At 44.2% G+C, this 20348-nt stretch overlaps 1 protein-coding gene across 1 annotated transcript; it reads left to right on the plus strand.

Annotated features, from left to right (window-relative positions):
- The first annotated feature begins 349 nt into the window (after window positions 1-349).
- LOC124004701 (activating signal cointegrator 1 complex subunit 3-like) lies at window positions 350-17668 on the plus strand. Its single transcript, XM_046313412.1, has 5 exons — window positions 350-438; window positions 989-1136; window positions 2210-2360; window positions 5893-6271; window positions 17587-17668. The coding sequence occupies exons 2-4, from the start codon at window positions 1047-1049 to the stop codon at window positions 5907-5909; spliced, it is 258 nt and encodes an 85-aa protein (XP_046169368.1). The 5' UTR covers window positions 350-438; window positions 989-1046; the 3' UTR covers window positions 5910-6271; window positions 17587-17668.
- Window positions 17669-20348: the final 2680 nt, after the last annotated feature.

The raw sequence follows: 20348 nt of genomic DNA on the forward strand, positions 1-20348 counted from the left end.
ATGTCAGCGTTTCCGACTAGCACCTGAACGTGCATATGGGCCAACGTTGGACCCACAGACCAGTGATCATCACTGATTAATAAACTCATAGTCAGAAAGCTGTAATACATTTTAAAATTATTCCCCTACACCAGGGGTTGCCAGACTTTTCCACGCAAGGACCCTTTTCACACACCCAAAAATTAAACATGTGAACAAAAATACTTGCCATAAATACCTGTAGCTCGCTGATTTCTCTCTCACAAATCGATTACTGCTGTCTTGCTTCTTTTATCAATTGATATATATATTGTAGTCCTTTCCATGTCTACAGGCTTGCAAGTATTTATACGCGTACTACAATACCCACTACCCCACCTTTGACAGAACATCTGACGTAAACGCTTCTGACGGTGTAGAAACGTGTGTATTAAGTCCTTGCTGTGGTTGTGAGTACAGGTATACTTATCCTTACGCCCTTTGTTGGTATTATTGTGATGATGTACCACACTGTCCTGCATTTGTGGCCATTGTATCGGGAGACGTGACAAATTGAAGCAGTTAACTAACGCAAGTCTCTCCATTTGGTCTCCCTCCCACTTGCTAGTTAGCTCACATTAACTATTCAATTCATATTAACAAAATCACGTTGTTGACATTGAGATTACAGCATTTCTTTCAAAGACTCATGTTGGAAAGAGGCTGTATTATTATTAGCCACGACATGCGTTGTCAGCTGAGCTAGCTAACTCAGTGATGATGCTAGCCAGATTTGACTAACGTTAGCTAGCTGTCAGTGGAGTTGACAGGCTTGACTGTCAGACCAAGCATTTAGCTAAGTTACCTAAATTGGTTACCCAATACACAGTTATGTGACAGGATCTATGTAACCTTATCTTCCAATTGAAAATAAATCTAGTGTCTTTGTTGGTGGTGAGGGAAAATGTATTGTTTTGTTTACTCCGCTATTGATTTAATAGCGTATGTGTGAATATTTTGTTACTTTCAGATCAGAGATAAGACTGTGTTTGGTAGCATCTTATGGACCACAGAGTGGTAGGCAACCAATGTCTCCACCCCGGCTCACCGGCGGCCTGCGCTCCTTCTCTACTGTAAGCAAGCATGAAGACTTCTCTGAAGAAGTATATGATCTGAAGGTAAGGCTAACCCAAAGCAAGTTACATTACAGACCATATCCGACTAACCATTGTGTGGGACACTATCGCGATTTAACAATATCACAATATTATTTTATTGGTAGTCGGCTGTACCAGCACCAAAACTCTAGTATTTTTCCTGAAGAGCTTGTTATCAATATTTTTAAATAGGGAGCCAATTTGTCTTCATCACTTATGCCCATGATAAAAACTCACTTTCTCATTGCTCTCTCTTGAACATCTGCAGAAGACATTGGGTGAGAAATGGGTTTGGAACATCGAATTGCAATAAAATCACAGTATTATCACAGTATTAAGCTAATTGAGGAGGATGCTTTGGGCTGTTGTGAACACAGGCTACTTGTAGTGCTTTTCACTCACTTCCCTCCTTGATATCACTTTCTTTAGCTCTCTCCCATTTACCATGCTACCTCTCTTTTCCTGTTATCTTCTTTAATCCGCTCTCTCTCTCTCTCTCTCTCGTTTCAAAATATATTCTAATCTTTGCCTCTCCCTCTATTCGCCTAATTTCTCCTCTCTCATTCTGATCGGGGGCTTGTTAAATTGTTGGTGTGTATTGAGATACTCAACTTAGGAGGAAATTGGGCCTGGTCCTCAGACCACCACCTCTGGCCCTGTTTTCCCAGAGCTAAATCCTCCACAGTGTGAAAACTGCTGCTTGAGGGAAAAGAGGGACTAATGAGGGTCGCTGGGAGATTATCAGAGCTCCAGTTAAAATTCTTTAGTTTTAGAGGACATGGAAGTGCTGATTGTAATAAAGGCATGGTGTTAATACTGCTGCCGCCCCTCCTTGCACTGAACCCCCTGACCTGATGAGCACTAATACCCAATGCTAAAGGAAAGGCTTATTTCAAATTTGCTCGCTATGCAAGGAACTTAGCGTATACTGCTGCACTATGTCTTTGAGTTATGAAAAGGACTTAGAATTACCCTCTGCTGTGTGTGATAGAGAGGGATATGCAGAGAGAAGTCACTGTGCATCCAATATCAGACTACATAGTTTCGTAATAATTATATGTAACTTTATGCCCTTGCTGTCTGTCTTATGTTAGACCAAGCGTCTGAAGAGGCAGGAGCTGTTCTCCAGAGAGGGCCTGACATGGCAGAATATAGTCCAGTTCTTCACTCGGCACCTGGAGAAGGCAGAGCAGCAGGCTGCAGCACAGGAGCTGAAGAGCATCCTACAGGCTGCCAAGCAGATAGGTAATCAACTCGCTGGACTGGCAGGGATGCATTTTCAGTCATACAGCACCATTCTAATGTTTTCTTATCTGTGAGGCTAAATAGGCAGTGTTTTCCCGAGGACTATTCGAATCAGTGGTGGCAAAGACAGTTGTTGTTTTGTAGACACCATCTGAAATGTAATTTTCTCTTTAAAAGCATTATAACCTTTAGACCAGCTTATGTTGCACGGCAGCTTTAAATAGGCTGAATCATGGGGTTGCCCAATGGACTGCCGCTACTGAATTAATATAGGGTAAACACTGATAGGTAATCAACTCATTGTCCTGGATGATATTCACTCTAAGCCAGGGTTGTCAAACTAATTTTGCCCCGGGGGCTGCATTTGGTCTTCACTGAGGTCTGGAGGGCTGCAATTAAATGTATTATATTTCCTCGCTGTCAAAATGTGCATCAGTTCTCTATCGCCCCACAATGGCTTCCTGATGTGACTTATAATTAGATTAGATGCAAATCCCCCACAATTCCTCCAGAAGTTGTACAGCGGTGCAACACAGGGCCTTCTCCTACTGCTCTTATTACTATTCTGATACTGCCTGTTGGGGGATCACACACCCCATACTCCCTGTTGGGAGATCACACACTCCATATTGCCTGTTGGGAGATCACACACTCCATACTGCAGGTTGGGAGATCACACACCCCATACTGCCGGTTGGGAGATCACACACCCCATACTGCCGGTTGGGAGATCACACACCCCATACTGCCGGTTGGGAGATCACACACCCCATACTGCCGGTTGGGAGATCACACACCCCATACTGCCGGTTGGGAGATCACACACCCCATACTGCCGGTTGGGAGATCACACACCCCATACTGCCGGTTGGGAGATCACACACCCCATACTGCCGGTTGGGAGATCACACACCCCATACTGCCGGTTGGGAGATCACACACCCCATACTGCCGGTTGGGAGATCACACACCCCATACTGCCGGTTGGGAGATCACACACCCCATACTGCCGGTTGGGAGATCACACACCCCATACTGCCGGTTGGGAGATCACACACCCCATACTGCCGGTTGGGAGATCACACACCCCATACTGCCGGTTGGGAGATCACACACCCCATACTGCCGGTTGGGAGATCACACACCCCATACTGCCGGTTGGGAGATCACACACCCCATACTGCCGGTTGGGAGATCACACACCCCATACTGCCGGTTGGGAGATCACACACCCCATACTGCCGGTTGGGAGATCACACACCCCATACTGCCGGTTGGGAGATCACACACCCCATACTGCCGGTTGGGAGATCACACACCCCATACTGCCGGTTGGGAGATTACACACCCCATACTGCCGGTTGGGAGATTACACACCCCATACTTACACACCCCATACGGTTGGGGAGATTACACACCCCATACTGCCGGTTGGGAGATTACACACCCCATACTGCCGGTTGGGAGATTACACACCCCATACTGCCGGTTGGGAGATTACACACCCCATACTGCCGGTTGGGAGATTACACACCCCATACTGCCGGTTGGGAGATTACACACCCCATACTGCCTGTTGGGAGATTACACACCCCATACTGCCTGTTGGGAGATTACACACCCCATACTGCCTGTTGGGAGATTACACACCCCATACTGCCTGTTGGGAGATTACACACCCCATACTGCCTGTTGGGAGATCACACACCCTATACTGCCTGTTGGGGGATCTGTCCCCTAATCCCACTGCATCCCTGATAGATATCAGTGGAGTGCAGCAGAGAGTGGCCCCTCCTGTGTGGAGCACCTCTGTAGTGTACCGGAAGAGACTGAGGCCCGACACACAAGAAGGCATATTTGAGGCTCTCTCAATTTGTCTATCCTTGATTCCTCACGTCCCCTCTCCTCACCTCCTTCTCAAAACACATTAAAGGAAAACATCCAAGGTTCCTCCCCACTGACCTTCTCCTCTAACTAGTTTTGAGAAGGTGACGAGGAGAATTGAGGGAAGACAAATTGAGAACAAGCCTGGGGTTCTAACAGCAGCTACATGTGTGTGTGGAGGATCAAGAGCTCAGGACAGCTAGTGGAGGCTGGCGGCCTGGGGGTGTGTCTCTGTCCAATGACTCATGCATATCAGGCCAGGGTCAGTGTCTCTGAAAGATGAGTAATATAGAGTAGAGCTTGATGCAGGTTCCTTAGCTGAGGTGTTTTAGTAGATAATACAGTACATTCTAACAATAGACGCATGCAGTAGGTCACTGAAACCATGTTGTGCAGGCAAGAGAAACATGATGTCCTACCTACCTTCTTGAAACCCTGTGAAAAAGACACTTTTGTTCTATTTATTTGCTTTCTGTTTGCCACAATTTTTTTGTCCTCATCATTGAAAGGCTTAAGAGCCTTCTGCGATAATAAATATGTTTTTGGGATATTTTCAAAAGGTTCTTGACCATGCAATTTTGGTCCTTTTAATGTGCCCTTAGCCTGTCTGTCTACCTAGAGCGTAGAGAGTAAAATAATGCTCCAGAGCCCACTGAGAATGACGATGAAAAGCACCCATCGTGCCCTGACACACACAGTGGAGAGTGAGACGCTTTTAGGCCATTTTAATTGGCTTAAATCCTTTTCATTCGTTTCTCTCTGCCTCTCTAAGTATCACCCTTTATCTCTCTCTCTCTCTCTCGCGCTCTCTCTCTTTTTCTCCTCTCTCCCTCATCTCTTTATCTCTCTCTCTCGCGCTCTCTCTCTTTTTCATCTCTTTATCTCTCTCTCTCGCGCTCTCTCTCTTTTTCTCCTCTCTCCCTCATCTCTTGGACAATTAGTCCTGATTCCCTTGATTAAACAGAGCTCTAAATGAGCTACGGTGTGAGGACACGTGTCTTTTAGAAAGTGCATTTTTCTTCTTTCATTTCTCTGAGGAGCAGTGCTAGACAAGGCTAGACAATGGTAGTGTTTTACTGCTTGGAGCATACAGTTGGAGCATACAGTTGGAGCATACAGTTGGAGCATACAGTTGGAGCATACAGTTGGAGCATACAGCTGGAGCATACAGTTGGAGCATACAGTTGGAACACACAGCAGTGCAGCAAGAAATGTCACATTGCTGTAGCCACTAGCCAGCTAGGTATCACAAATGGTAATAGTAATGGTAGTGGGTTTTCTGATAATCACAATGATCATCATCAGTGTCAGCATATTTAGGTCACGAGGAGACGAGGGCCGTCAAGCAGATGTTCCTCGGCAGCCGACGCCTCATGTGCTGCTGTGGCCCCTCTGGGAGAGTCCCAGGTGGGGGGAGTCTAATTTGGTCTTCGGTTACAACTGAAATACTGAAATCAAATTTTAATAAAATACTATGACTATATATAGGCATACTTAAAATAAAATATTTTAAAAAGTACATTTTTGGTTTATACATTTTCTTCCTAGTATTTTATTATTCTACTATCATATTTTTCTTAGAGCATTATAAATACATAAATATTTAAATAAGTAATAATGTATATATTTATTTATTAATGTTTTACAGGTGGCGGAGTTTGTTAGTTCCCAGAGCTCCTGTCGCTCCCCTCAGCGTGGCTCGGCCTTTGGACGCAACATCACCTTCTCCTATGACTGTTACACCCTGGACCCCCAGGAGGCCCTGCCCTGGGCGGGGGTCCTGAGGACGAGACCCCTGGTGGAGGCCTGGACTTCCAAAGCTTCCTCAACAACCATCAAGGCCTCTGGGGTAATGGGGGAGAGGCGGATGGAGGCAGGCTAAGCCCGGGAGGGGCTCAGAGCCCTGGGGATGAGACCAACCTGAGGGGGAGGTGGAGAAGTTCCTGAACTGAGGCAACATGATCTCCTCCAGCCCTGAGGAACTGTGCACCTCCCTGTTTTTGATTGACGACGAGCTGCAGAACGCGGTGAGCAGCCCTCTCTCACACCACCTTTACCCTTTTCACACTATTGTGCCGACCCAAGCCTCAGTTATTCCTTGACCTTAGCCAGCTGGCCTCTGGGGTTTAAACCCCGGTTCAGACCACATCCACTTTGGAACTCGTCTCCACGGCAGGTCAACCTTGGCCTTTAGTGTGTGGGTGTGAGGTTGATGTGGTACATATCTGGAGTTTGGAGAGATCTGGAGTGCTGACCTTAACCTTGTAGGAGAGGAGGAAGACTTTACTGCACACCAGGATAAAGGCTGCGGTATGCCTGACATACACACCAGGATAAAGGCTGCGGTATGCCTGACATACACACCAGGATAAAGGCTGCGGTATGCCTGACATACACACCAGGATAAAGGCTGCGGTATGCCTGACATACACACCAGGATAAAGGCTGCGGTATGCCTGACATACACACCAGGATAAAGGCTGCGGTATGCCTGACATACACACCAGGATAAAGGCTGCGGTATGCCTGACATACACACCAGGATAAAGGCTGCGGTATGCCTGACATACACACCAGGATAAAGGCTGCGGTATGCCTGACATACACACCAGGATAAAGGCTGCGGTATGCCTGACATACACACCAGGATAAAGGCTGCGGTATGCCTGACATACACACTAGGATAAAGGCTGCGGTATGCCTGACATGCACACCAGGATAAAGGCTGCGGTATGCCTGACATACACACCAGGATAAAGGCTGCGGTATGCCTGACATACACACCAGGATAAAGGCTGCGGTATGCCTGACATGCACACCAGGATAAAGGCTGCGGTATGCCTGACATGCACACCAGGATAAAGGCTGCGGTATGCCTGACATGCACACCAGGATAAAGGCTGCGGTATGCCTGACATGCACACCAGTATAAAGGCTGCGGTATGCCTGACATGCACACCAGTATAAAGGCTGCGGTATGCCTGACATGCACACCAGTATAAAGGCTGCGGTATGCCTGACATACACACCAGTATAAAGGCTGCGGTATGCCTGACATACACACCAGTATAAAGGCTGCGGTATGCCTGACATACACACCAGTATAAAGGCTGCGGTATGCCTGACATACACACCAGGATAAAGGCTATTGTGGTATTGTGCAGTATGCCACACACAATAAGTGAAACAGTTTTCAGGTTCAATGTTTAATGTCTGAAATTCTCTCAGGTTTTTAGAGGGTGGAAAGACCTTGGGTTTAGTGTATGTGGAAAGGATTTGCGCCGTTACCAATGATGCAAGACTAGCCAGAAGTACTGGGCAACAACAGGCAATTAAGGCAGCACTTAGTCTGTTATTGAGACATGTTCACTTCTTCACAAGAAAATAACACACTTACACAGAAGGATAGATGCCAGGTTGTGACAGAGGAGAGGAAGGATGGATTGATGAGGCTCTGGGCAGAGCTCCCATCTCTCTTATACAGGTGCTTAATTTAGAGTCGTTCTCTCTCTCCCTCGCTCCCCTGCAGCCCACAAAAACACAAGGTCGCCACACACATTTAATTAATATAATTTATTAGTGGCTCTCTGTTATCCAGCATCCAGTCTAGAAGAGGTGTGTGTCTGCGTGCTTGTCTGTTAGCAGTTAAAGGTCAGGGTTAGAGTGCCTCTTAGGCCACATGCTCTGTCGGCCACATGCTGAGACCTCTGGCAATGAGATTTCATCCATAACTTTCACTTATGAATTAGACAGTGCCTCTTTCTGTCCTCTTGAGTCCCTCTCCCTCCCTTCTCTTTCCTTCTCTCCACAGCAGAGTGTAGGTTTTACTAATACCTGAGTCTACATTCTCTTCTAATGTTCTTCACGTAGCTGACATTTGGAAGCCAACTCTCCTACTGACATCTTTCGATGTGGAGTGCCCTTTGTGTGTGTGCCCTCCTCTGTGCGTGACTCCAAATTCAACAGCAAATTTGAAAGACTCTACCATTACATGTGACAGAGGATAAACCCCCGCTTATTATTTTATTACCTCTCATTTGTACCCCTGGAATGATGACATTTGCTGCAATAGCAGTGGCTTGAGAGAGAGAGCTTGATTTTAAAGGTATGTTTTTGTTTTTTGTGAAGAGAGCTGAAGCTCCATTAAAGCACCAGGATATAGACTATTGAGTTATTATATTCATAGTTTTTGACCGCTGTAAGACCTACTGTATGCAGGTGTGCTGCTTGTATGGCAGTCTCATTCAACATTTTGTATTATAACCAGTGCTCTATGTGGACACTGATAGTTGCCTGTCTTCCTGAAAGCTTGTTGTCGCCTATGCGTTTTCTAGAACAATCTATGGTTCACAGTTCACCTAATGTCTCCGCCTCATCCAAGCTTAAAGGTAAAAAAATGGCTTCAGGGTGGTTAGGTCTGTGAGCTCCTTCCTTCTGAGGGGAAAACTCTCTCACTCCCAGCGGACTTCTCTGTACTCCTCACCTTCCCTTTCAAGCTGAGAGGATCCAATGAACTTCAAGGACAGAATTCATGAGTGCCCATAAAAAATATATTTTCTCTGGGCAGCAGGGGAAAAACAGACCAACAATATCAACACAGTCCCAGGGTCATTTCACCTCCAAAAAGCACAAGGTTTTCGACACCCACCACCTCAGATTGTTCTGAAATAATTTCTGTTGTAAGAAACAGAAGGTTACAGATCATTTTATGATATCCAATTGGTAGTTGGTCTTGTCCCATCGCTGAAACTCCCGTACGGACTCGGGAAAGGCGAAGGTCGAGAGTCATGCCTCCTCCGAAACACGACCCTGCCAAGCCGCACTGCTTCTTGACACACCGCTTGCTTAACCCGGAAGACAGTCGCACCAATGTGTCGGCGGAGACGCCGTACAGCTGGCGACCGCAGTCAGCATGCTTGTGACCAGCCCGCCACAAGGAGTCGCTAGAGCGCGATGGGGCAAGGACATCCCGGCCGGCCAAAACCGCTCCTAACCCGGACAACACTGGGCCAATAGTGTGCCGCCTCAAGTGTCTCTCGGTCGCGGCCGGCTGTGACATAGCCTGGGATCAAACTCGGGTCTGCAGTGACGCCTTAGACCGCTGCGCCACTCGGGAGGCCCCCTGCAACATTATCTCTGAGAAATTAAGCTAATTGATTGCACCCAAATTCAGTAAATATAGTACATAACATAAGACATGAGGATTCCAAAGAAATTGTCAAAAGCCCTCCCCATGCCAAATCTTATCTGTTTCAAACGACAGAAATGATTTCAGAACAATCAGAGATTGTGGGTGTCGTTGCTTTCTGAAACGACATGGAACGGCCCTCCAGTCACTGAGAGGGAAAGGAATAAAACCAAGACCCAGCACTCAGAGAAACAGACTACCCTTCACAAAGGACCTGGCTGACCTGTCACCTGACATCATCAAAGTGCATCTGTTGTTTGGCTCCTCTACCGCGGTGGCTAACCAAGTCTCCAGAGAGGATGTGGAAAAGCAAAAGAGCAAAGTTTCTCTTTCCATCCAACTATCCATCTGCAGACTGAAAAGCATGAATTGAATGATCAGTTTTGTTGTATTTTAGCTTTATTTAAAAATAAAAAAAATGTAGGATATGAGCATTTTTGAATATATAAAAAAAATATATCTTCTAATGTCAGGTACTATGTGGGGTTTGATGTTCTCATTGAGTACAGTTACATGCACATAAACGATTTCCTTAATAATCATGTTTCCATGGACACATCTGAAGTCAGACTTCCTGATGGGACTTAAATAAATGCGTGTGCTTACTTCCATTTAAACCTTACGCTGATTCAAGATAAGCCTGTATAACCTTCTTACTGCCCTAATCAGTTTAATATCATATTGAGTTGCACCTTTTGCTCTCAGAATAGCCTCAATTCGTCAGGGCATGGACTCTACAAGGTGTTGAAGGCGTTCCACAGGGATGCTGGCCCACGTTGACTCCAATGCTTCCCACAGTTGTGTCAAGTTGGCTGGATGTCCTTTGGAAGGTGGAACATTCTTGATACACAGACAGGAAACTGTTGAGTGTGAAAAACCCAGCAGCGTTACAGTTCTTGACATACTCTAACTGGTGCGCCCGGGCACCTACTACCCCATTCAAAGGCACTTCAATCTTTTATCTTGCCCATTCACCCTCTGAATCACACACATACACAATCCATGTCTCAAGACTTAAAAATCTTGAACCTTTCTCCTCCCCTTGATGTACACTGATTGAATTGGATTTGACACGTGACATCAATAAGGGATCATAGCTTTCAACTGGTCAGTCTATATAATGGAAAGAGCAGGTGTTCCCGACGTGTGCAGCTGTCTAAGGCACTGCATCTCAGTGCAAGAGGCGCCACTACAGTCCCTGGTTTGAATCCAGGCAGTATCACATCTGGCCGTGATTGGGAGTCTCATAGGGTGGCGCACAATTGGCCCAGCGTCGTCTGGGTTTGACTGGGGTAGGCCGTCATTGTAAATAAGAATTTGTTCTTAACTGACTTTCCTGGTTTAATAAAGGTTACATTTAAAAGAAACGTAAATACTTATTTTTTTTGCCCCTAATGTTTTGTGCATGTAAACATACATACTCATTGTGTCTGTTGCACACAACATTTCCACCCCTTATGGTTAATACTGTATGTTTCTCTCCTGTGCTAGCCAGCTCCTTGCTCAGTGATCGCTTCCCTCCCAGTCAGGTTTACTTTTGTTTTGCTGTCCCCAGCCAGCTAAGTGCCAGGTGGCTGTGTTTGGGGGGCTAAGCGGCACAGCATTATTCTGTCTCAGGCCCAGACTTACTTTGGGCATGGTAATTACCAGGTGCTCAGTCTTGGCACTGAATGCGTGTGTTTGGAGGGGAGGATGGAGGTTGAACCATAGGATGTGTTTGTTTACTGCTTTAGTGTTTTTTGGCTTAAGCACACCAGCTGATGTCTCCCCCTCTATTACTCTCTCTCTGCTCCTCTCCTTCTTGCCCTCTCTTTTTCTCTCTGCTTCACTCTTGCTCTCTCTTGCTTTCTTTCTGTATCTCTCTCTCTATATATATATATCTCTATCTCTGTATCTCTCTCTCCCTCTGTATCTCTCTCTCCCTCTGTATCTCTCTCTCCCTCTGTATCTCTCTCTCCCTCTGTATCTCTCTCTCCCTCTGTATCTCTCTCTCCCTCTATCTCTCTCTCCCTCTGTATCTCTCTCTCCCTCTATCTCTCTCTCCCTCTGTATCTCTCTCTCCCTCTGTATCTCTCTCTCCCTCTGTATCTCTCTCTCTCTCTCCCTCTGTATCTCTCTCTCCCTCTGTATCTCTCTCTCTCTCCTTCTGTATCTCTCTCTCTCTCTCCTTCTGTATCTCTCTCTCTCTCTCTGTATCTCTCTCTCTCTCTCTGTATCTCATTCAATTCAAGGGGCTTTATTGGCATGGGAAACATGTGTTAACATTGCCAAAGCAAGTGTGGTAGATAATATACAAAAGTGAAATAAACAATCAAAATTAACAGTAAATATTACACATACAGAAGTTTCAAAACAGTAAAGACATGAATGTCATGTTATATATATATATATACACACACACACAGTGGGGCAAGTTCTCCAACTTAAAAAGATGAGAGGCCTGTAATTTTCAACATAGGTACACTTCAGCTATGACAGACAAAATGAGCAAAATAAATCCGGAAAATCACATTGTAGGATTTTTTATGAATTTATTTGCAAATTATGGTGGAAAATAAGTATTTGGTCACCTACAAACAAGCAAGATTTCTGGCTCTCACAGACCTGTAACTTCTTTAAGAGGCTCCTCTGTCCTCCACTCGTTACCTGTATTAATTGCACCTGTTTGAACTTGTTATCAGTATAAAAGACACCTGTCCACAACCTCAAACAGTCACACTCCAAACTCCACTATGGCCAAGACCAAAGAGCTGTCAAAGGACACCAGAAACACAATTGTAGACCTGCACCAGGCTGGGAAGACTGAATCTGCAATAGGTAAGCAGCTTGGTTTGAAGAAATCAACTGTGGGAGCAATTATTAGGAAATGGAAGACATATAAGACCACTGATAATCTCCCTCGATCTGGGGCTCCACGCAAGATCTCACCCCGTGGGGTCAAAATTATCACAAGCACGGTGAGCAAAAATCCCAGAACCACACGGGGGACCTAGTGAGTGACCTGCAGAGAGCTGGGACCAAAGTAACAAAGCCTACGATCAGTAACGCACTACGCCGCCAGGGACTCAAATCCTGCAGTGCCAGACGTGTCCCCCTGCTTAAGCCAGTACATGTCCAGGCCCGTCTGAAGTTTGCTAAAGATCATTTGGATGATCCAGAAGAAGATTGGGAGAATGTCATATGGTCAGATGAAACCAAAATATAACATTTTGGTAAAAACTCAACTCGTCGTGTTTGGAGGACAAAGAATACTGAGTTGCATCCAAAGAACACCATACCTACTGTGAAGCATGGGGGTGGAAACATCATGCTTTGGGGCTGTTTTTCTGCAAAGGGACCAGGACGACTGATCCGGGTAAAGGAAAGAATGAATGGGGCCATGTATCGTGAGATTTTGAGTGAAAACCTCCTTCCATCAGCAAGGGCATTGAAGATGAAACGTGGCTGGGTCTTTCAGCATGGCAATGATCCCAAACACACCGCCCGGGCAACGAAGGAGTGGCTTCTTAAGAAGCATTTCAAGGTCCTGGAGTGGCCTAGCCAGTCTCCAGATCTCAACCCCATAGAAAATCTTTGGAGGAAAGTCCGTTGAAAGTTGAAAGTCCGTGTTGCCCAGCAACAGCCCCAAAACATCACTGCTCTAGAGGAGATCTGCACGGAAGAATGGGAAAAATCCCAGCAACAGTGTGTGAAAACCTTGTGAAGACTTACAGAAAACGTTTGACCTCTGTCATTGCCAACAAAGGGTATATAACAAAGTATTGAGATAAACCTTTGTTATTGACCAAATACTTATTTTCCACCATAATTTGCAAATACATTAATAAAAAATCCTACAATGTGATTTTCTGGATTTTTTCCCCTAATTTTGTCTGTCATAGTTGAAGTGTACCTATGATGAAAATTGCAGGCCTCTCTCCTCTTTTTAATTGGGAGAACTTGCACAATTGGTGGCTGGCTAAATACTTTTTTGCCCCACTGTATATATATATATATATATATACAGTGTTGTAACAATGTACAAATAGTTAAAGTACACAAGGGAAAATAAATAAGCATTAATATGGGTTGTATTTACAATGATGTTTGTTCTTCACTGGTTGCCCTTTTCTTGTGGTAACAGGTCACAAATCTTGCTGCTGTGATGGCACACTGTGGAATTTCACCCATTACATATGGGAGTTTATCAAAATTGGATTTGTTTTTGAATTCTTTGTGGATCTGTGTAATCTGAGGGAAATATGTATCTCTATGGCCATACGTTGGACAGGAGGTTAGGAAGTGCTGCTCTGTTTCCACCTCCTTTTGTGGGCAGTGTGCACATAGCCTGTCTTCTCTTGAGAGCCAGGTCTGTCTACGGCGGCCTTTCTCAATAGCAAGGCTATGCTCACTAAGTCTGTACATGGTCAAAGCTTTCCTTAAATTTGGGTCAGTCACAGTGGACAGGTATTCTGCCACTGAGTACTCTCTGTTTAGGGCCAAATAGCATTCTAGTTTGCTCTGTTTTTTTGTTAATTCTTTCCAATGTGTCAAGTGATTCTCTTTTTGTTTTCTCATGATTTGGTTGGGTCTAATTATGCTGCTGTCCTGGGGCTCTGTGGGGTGTGTTTGTGAACAGAGCCCCAGGACCACCTTGCTTAGGGGACTCTTCTCCAGGTTCATCTCTCTGTAGGTGATGGCTTTGTTATGGAAGGTTTGGGAATCGCTTCCTTCTAGGTGGTTGTAGAATTCAACGTCTCTTTTCTGGATTTTGATCATTAGTGGGTATCGGCCTAATTCTGCTCTGCATGCATTATTTGGTGTTCTACGATGTACACGGAGGATATTTTTGCAGAATTCTCCATGCAGAGTCTCAATTTGGTGTTTGTCCCAATTTGTGAAGTCTTGGTTGGTGAGCGGACCCCAGACCTCACAACCGTAAAGGGCGATGGGCTCTATGACTGATTCAAGTATTTTTAGCCAGATCCTAATTGGTATGTTGAAATGTATGTTCCTTTTGATGGCATAGAATGCCCTTCTTGCCTTGTCTCTCAGATCGTTCACAGCTTTGTGGAAGTTACCTGTGGCGCTGATGTTTAGGCCAAGGTATGTATAGTTTTTTTGTGTGCTCTTTGGCAACAGTGTCTAGATGGAATTTGTATTTGTGGTCCTGGTGACTGGACATTTTTTGGAACACCATTATTTTGGTCTTCCTGAGATTTACTGTCAGGGCCCAGGTCTGACAGAATCTGTGCATAAGATCTAGGTGCTGCTGTAGGCCCTCCTTGGTTGGTGACAGAAGCACCAGATCATCAGAAAACAGTAGACATTTGACTTCGGATTCTAGTAGGGTGAGGCTTTTCTAGTGCCGGGCCAATTCGTTGATGTATATGTTGAAGAGGGTGGGGCTTAAGCTGCATCCCTGTCTCACCCCATGACCCTGTGTGAAGAAATGTGTGTTTTTTGCCAATTTTAACCGCACACTTGTTGTTTGTGTATATGGATTTTATAATGTCGTATGTTTTACCCCCAACACCACTTTCCATCAATTTGTATAGCAGACCCTCATGCCAAATTGAGTAGAAGGCTTTTTTGAAATCAACAAAGCATGAGAAGACTTTGCCTTTGTTTTGGTTTGTTTGGTTGTCAATTAGGGTGTGCAGGGTGAATACATGATCTGTTGTACGGTAATTTGGTAAAAAGACACTGACATTTGCTCAGTACATTGTTTTCATTGAGGAAATGTACGAGTCTGCTGTTAATCATAATGCAGAGGATTTTCCCAACGTTACTGTTGACGCATATTCCACGGTAGTTATTGGGGTCAAATTTGTCTCCACTTTTGTGGATTGGGGTGATCAGTCCTTGGTTCCAAATATTGGGGAATATGCCAGAGCTAAGGATGATGTTAAAGAGTTTTAGTATAGCCAATTGTATAGCCAATTTGTTGTCTGTATATTTGATCATTTCATTAAGGATACCATCAACACCACAGGCCTTTTTGGGTTGGAGGGTTTTTCTTTTGTCCTGTAACACGTTCAAGGTAATTGGAAAATCCAGTGGGTTCTGGTAGTCTTTAATAGTTGATTCTAAGATTTGTATTTGATCATGTATATGTTTTTGTTCTTTATTCTTTCTTATAGAGCCAAAAAGATTGGAGAGGTGGTTTACCCATACATCTCCATTTTGGATAGATCATTCTTCGTGTTGATGTTTGTTTAGTGTTTTCCAATTTTCCCAGAAGTGGTTCGTCTATGGATTCTTCAATTATATTGAGCTGATTTCTGACGTGCTGTTCCTTCTTTTTCCGTAGTGTATTTCTGTATTGTTTTAGTGATTCACCATAGTGAAGGCGTAGACTCAGGTTTTCCGGGTCTCTATGTTTTTGGTTGGACAGGTTTCTCAATTTCTTTCTTAGATTTTTGCATTCTTCTTGAAACCATTTGTCATTGTTGTTCATTTTCTTCAGTTTTCTATTTGAGATTTTTAGATTTGATAGGGAAGCTGAGAGGTCAAATATATTGTCAAGATTTTCTACTGCAAAGTTTACACCTTCACTATTGCAGTGGAACGTTTTACCCAGGAAATTGTCTAGAATTGATTGAATTTGTTGTTGCCTAATTGTTTTTTGGTAAGTTTCCAAACTGCATTCCTTCCATCTATAGCATTTCCTAATATTACTCAGTTCCTTTGGCTTTGATGCCCCATGATTGATTATTGCTCTGTTCAAGTAGACTGTGATTTTGCTGTGGTCTGATAGGGGTGTCAGTGGGCTTGACTGTGAACGCTCTGAGAGACTCTGGGTTGAGGTCGGTGATAAAGTAGTCTACAGTACTACTGCCAAGAGATGAGCTATATGTGTACCTACCATAGGAGTCCCCTCGAAGCCCACCATTGACTATGTACATACCCAGCGTGCGACAGAGCTGCAGGAGTTGTGACCCATTTTTGTTTGTTATGTTGTCAAAGTTATGTCTAGGGGGGGCATATGTGGGAGAGAATGCTGTCACCTGCAGGCAGGTGTTTGTCCCCCTGTGTCCTGAGGGTGTCAGGTTCTTGTCCGGTTCTGGAATTTAGGTTGCCACAGACTAGTACATGTCCCTGGGCCTGGAAATGATTGATTTCCCCTCCAGGATGGAGAAGCTGTCTTCCTTAAAGTATGGGGATTCTAGTGGGGGGATAATAGGTAGCACACAGGAGGACATTTTTCTCTGTTAAGTTCCTTTTGAATTTCTAGCCAAATGTAAAATGTTCCTGTTTTGATTAATTTAATGGATTGAGTTAGGTCTGCTCTATACCAAATTAGTCCCTTCCCTGTTTCACACCTGGTAGTTTGGTGGATGGGACTACCAGCTCTCTGTAACCTAGAGGGTCCGTCTCCTCTATACCAGGTTTCCTGCAGGATGACAATGTCTGTATTACCGATTTCTTTGGTGAAGTCCGGGTTCCTGCTCTTTAGGCCAAAAGCAGATGACCTCAAGCCTTGGATATTCCAGGATGATATAGTGAAGGCTTTTTGTTCCATAAAGTGTCCAATGTTGTTGGTCGTGGTTTAGCCTCAGGCCAGTAAGTGTGTATCTCTCTCTCTGTATCCATCTCTCTGTATCTCTCTCTCTCTCTCTCTGTATCTCTCTCTATATCTCTCTCCCTCCCTCTCTCTCCCTCTCTCTCTGTATCTCTGTCTATCCCTCTCTCTGTATCTCTGTATCTCTCTCTCTCTCTGTATCTCTCTCTCTCTGTGTATCTCTCTCTCTCTCCCTCTCTGTATTTATCTGTATCTCTCTCTCTCTCTGTATCTCTCTCTCTCTCAATTCAATTCAATGCAAGGGCTTTATTGGCATGGGAAACACGTGTTAACATTGCCAAAGCAAGTGAGGTAGATAATATATAAAGTGAATATATAAAGTGAAATAAACAATAAAAATTAACAGTAAACATTACACATACAGAAGTTTAAAAACAATAAAGACATTACAAATGTCATATTATATATATACAGTGTTTTAACAATGTACAAATGGTTAAAGGACACAAGATAAAATAAATAAGCATAAATATGGGTTGTATTTACAATGGTGTGTGTTCTCTCTTTCTCTGTATCTCTCTCTGTATCTCTCTCTCTCTCTCTCTCTCTGTATCTCTCTCTCTGTATCTCTCTCTCTCTCTCTCCTCCAGCTGTTTGAGCTGCTGAGCCCAGAGGGATTTGAGATGATCTCTGTTCTCCCCCAGCGAAGGTCTTCCATCATGAATTCTCTCCTTTCCATCCCTGCAGACAGGATCAACTACCCACCAGGTGAGTCAGACCCCACCCCCTGCACCAGAGGCATCCAGGTCATCTCCATAGAAACTAGAGATCCACCACACTCTCTGAGAGCAGCGGGGTAGAGCATCGTTGATAAATTAAACTGTCGATAACTGGTTTGAAATTCAAAGTCTACCTACATAAACAAATCTACTGACTCCAACATTCATCATTGAAAAAAAAATAAACAATGAAATAAATAACTATTTTGCCTGTCAATACCCCTCATTTGGAGGACCGCTTTTAATATTAGGCCTTTTTATTTTAAATGTTTTATACTTATTTACCCCCAACCTTCATCATTGTCAGGGTGTTCTCAAGGGAAGTAGAAGGTGTGGTCTGAAGTATAGGAGGAGGAGAGGGTGATGTATGATAGGGTCACTAAGGTCGACTCTTGGCTATGCATTTCTCAGCGGGGTCATGACCTTTAACACCTGGTCCATGTTTGGATGTTAATTATTACAACACAAACAACACAGTCCAGCTCCAACAACCCTTAAAGATCTATCTGAGGGTTTGATGTACAAATCAATATTAGACTCTGTAAATCTTTGATGGTGTCCAGTACAGAGAGGTACAGTATGAAATGCAGTGTCCCTGTCTCTTTGTCATGGGTCAAGGTTGGTAAAGCTACTGTTGAAGGAATTCTATATTCCTCTGTATTGTTTCTCAATCAGACTTAAATACTCTGTCAATGCATTCGAAGGGTTTGTAAGACCCTATATTTTTATAAGAATGGACAGAGGCCCGGTCTTAAAAGTCAGGTAACAGCGTTTAATTCAAGAGAGTACTGGGTACATACACATTTTTCCACAGGTTATAAACTGAAAATGACGTCAGCGTTTTCAAAATGTTCTATCTCTTCATGACACTGGTAGAAAGGCCCTATAGTTCTCGAGCCTTCCCTCCTCGCCTGATGCCAAGGTCAGTCAGTGTAGATAGCATTCTAGACAGTCTGGAGATAGTCCATCCCTGCCATCTGGAGATAGTTCATTCATTTGTACCAAGGCACTGTTCTAAACTCCTGACTATATTATATACAATTGAGAATGGGAGAATTCATACATGTACAGTACATAATAGCATTTGGACTAGTCAGTCCTGATTGAAATGTATACATAATTAGTCATCATTGATAAAAATTCCCTTAACACCTACTAAGGCATACAATTACAAATACTTCCCTACTGCTATTCAAGATGGAACATTTTAATTTTATGTACATTTAACATAACTGTGAAAACGCTATTCACCATCCTCTTTACCGAAAGGTTCAACATTCCACCATAACTTATATTCCATTCTATACCTTTTCCCTCCCTCCCTCCCTCACTCACTCACTCACTCACTCACTCACTCACTCACTCACTCACTCACTCACTCACTCACTCACTCACTCACTCATTGTTCTCTCATTTCTTTGTTCCCATCACCTACCCCTCAGGTCTGTTTTGGAGCTGTGTATTGCTCTCGTGTTCTGCATGATTGTCAAACGGCTCAATACACTGAAAAGCTATTACCTAAAGATAGCCCATTAAGCTTAGCTCAGGTCCTTCACTATTTCTCTAGTTTTTGAGGGAGGAGGATGGGAGGTTGGGGGAGGAGGATGGGAGGTTGGGGGAGGTAATGCACCATGATCCATTTAAGTCCAAGATAGTCATCATCTCCAGCACTAGACCAGTCACTCTCTTTTTGCCCCTCTTGCCTTCCACTACTTCTCACAAATCAGAGAAAATGTAGCAAAGTAGGATTTCACTCTATAGACAAATACCTGGCTCATGCCTTGTATGGTATTACTGTCCTCACAATGACATCTGGAAGGGAACTGTGGCTCTGTCTACGTCCTTTAGTACGTTCGTCACATGCAATATCTCAGACAGCACTGGCCCAATTTTGGCGAAACTTTGGTGAATGATGCATCTTGCCATAGAGATCCGGCACATACACGATGACACTGATTGGCCCAAGTGGGGTACTGTAGTAATCAACTGAAATTGAAAACTTTGAACAAGCATGTCTCCTGTTCCGTTTGAGCTGCTGTCATGGAATGAGCTGTTATATGCATCCCCTCATGAGCAACACGTTAGGGCCATTTTGTCCCCCACCGAACCAACATTTGTACAAGCATAGCTCCTGCCCCGTTTGAGCTCTAGTCATGTTGTTTTGGACATGTAAACATCTTCTCATTAGGTAATTATGGGGAACTTGTTTCTATGTAATTTTGGTACTTACAAATGGAATGTCTTTCTACACAACATATGTTGGAATAATTGACACAGGGAGGAGCGCAACATGTTCACTGTAGACTAGTTATTATACTGAGGGGTGGCATTATCCCTTAGCCTGGTCCTAGATCTGTTTCTACTGTCTTGCCAACTCCTAAGATCAGTGTCCAGCACAAATGGATCTGGGACCAGGTTAGTACCAGAGAATACACTGCCTTGGTTGGTGCTGAAGTGTTCTCCCCTGTACTAGGATATGCGTCCTGCTGTAACTTAGCTATGCTGATCTGCTTTTTCCTCTCTATATACAGTAGCCTATGCAGTAGCCACTATTGCTTTCACTATATATTTTACCTGTTGGGGATGTCATTCGAAAACATAATGTTAACTTTCACTGCTATGCGGATGACACA

The sequence above is a fragment of the Oncorhynchus gorbuscha genome, linkage group LG19 (assembly GCF_021184085.1).
Source record: "Oncorhynchus gorbuscha isolate QuinsamMale2020 ecotype Even-year linkage group LG19, OgorEven_v1.0, whole genome shotgun sequence".
NCBI lineage: Eukaryota > Metazoa > Chordata > Actinopteri > Salmoniformes > Salmonidae > Oncorhynchus > Oncorhynchus gorbuscha.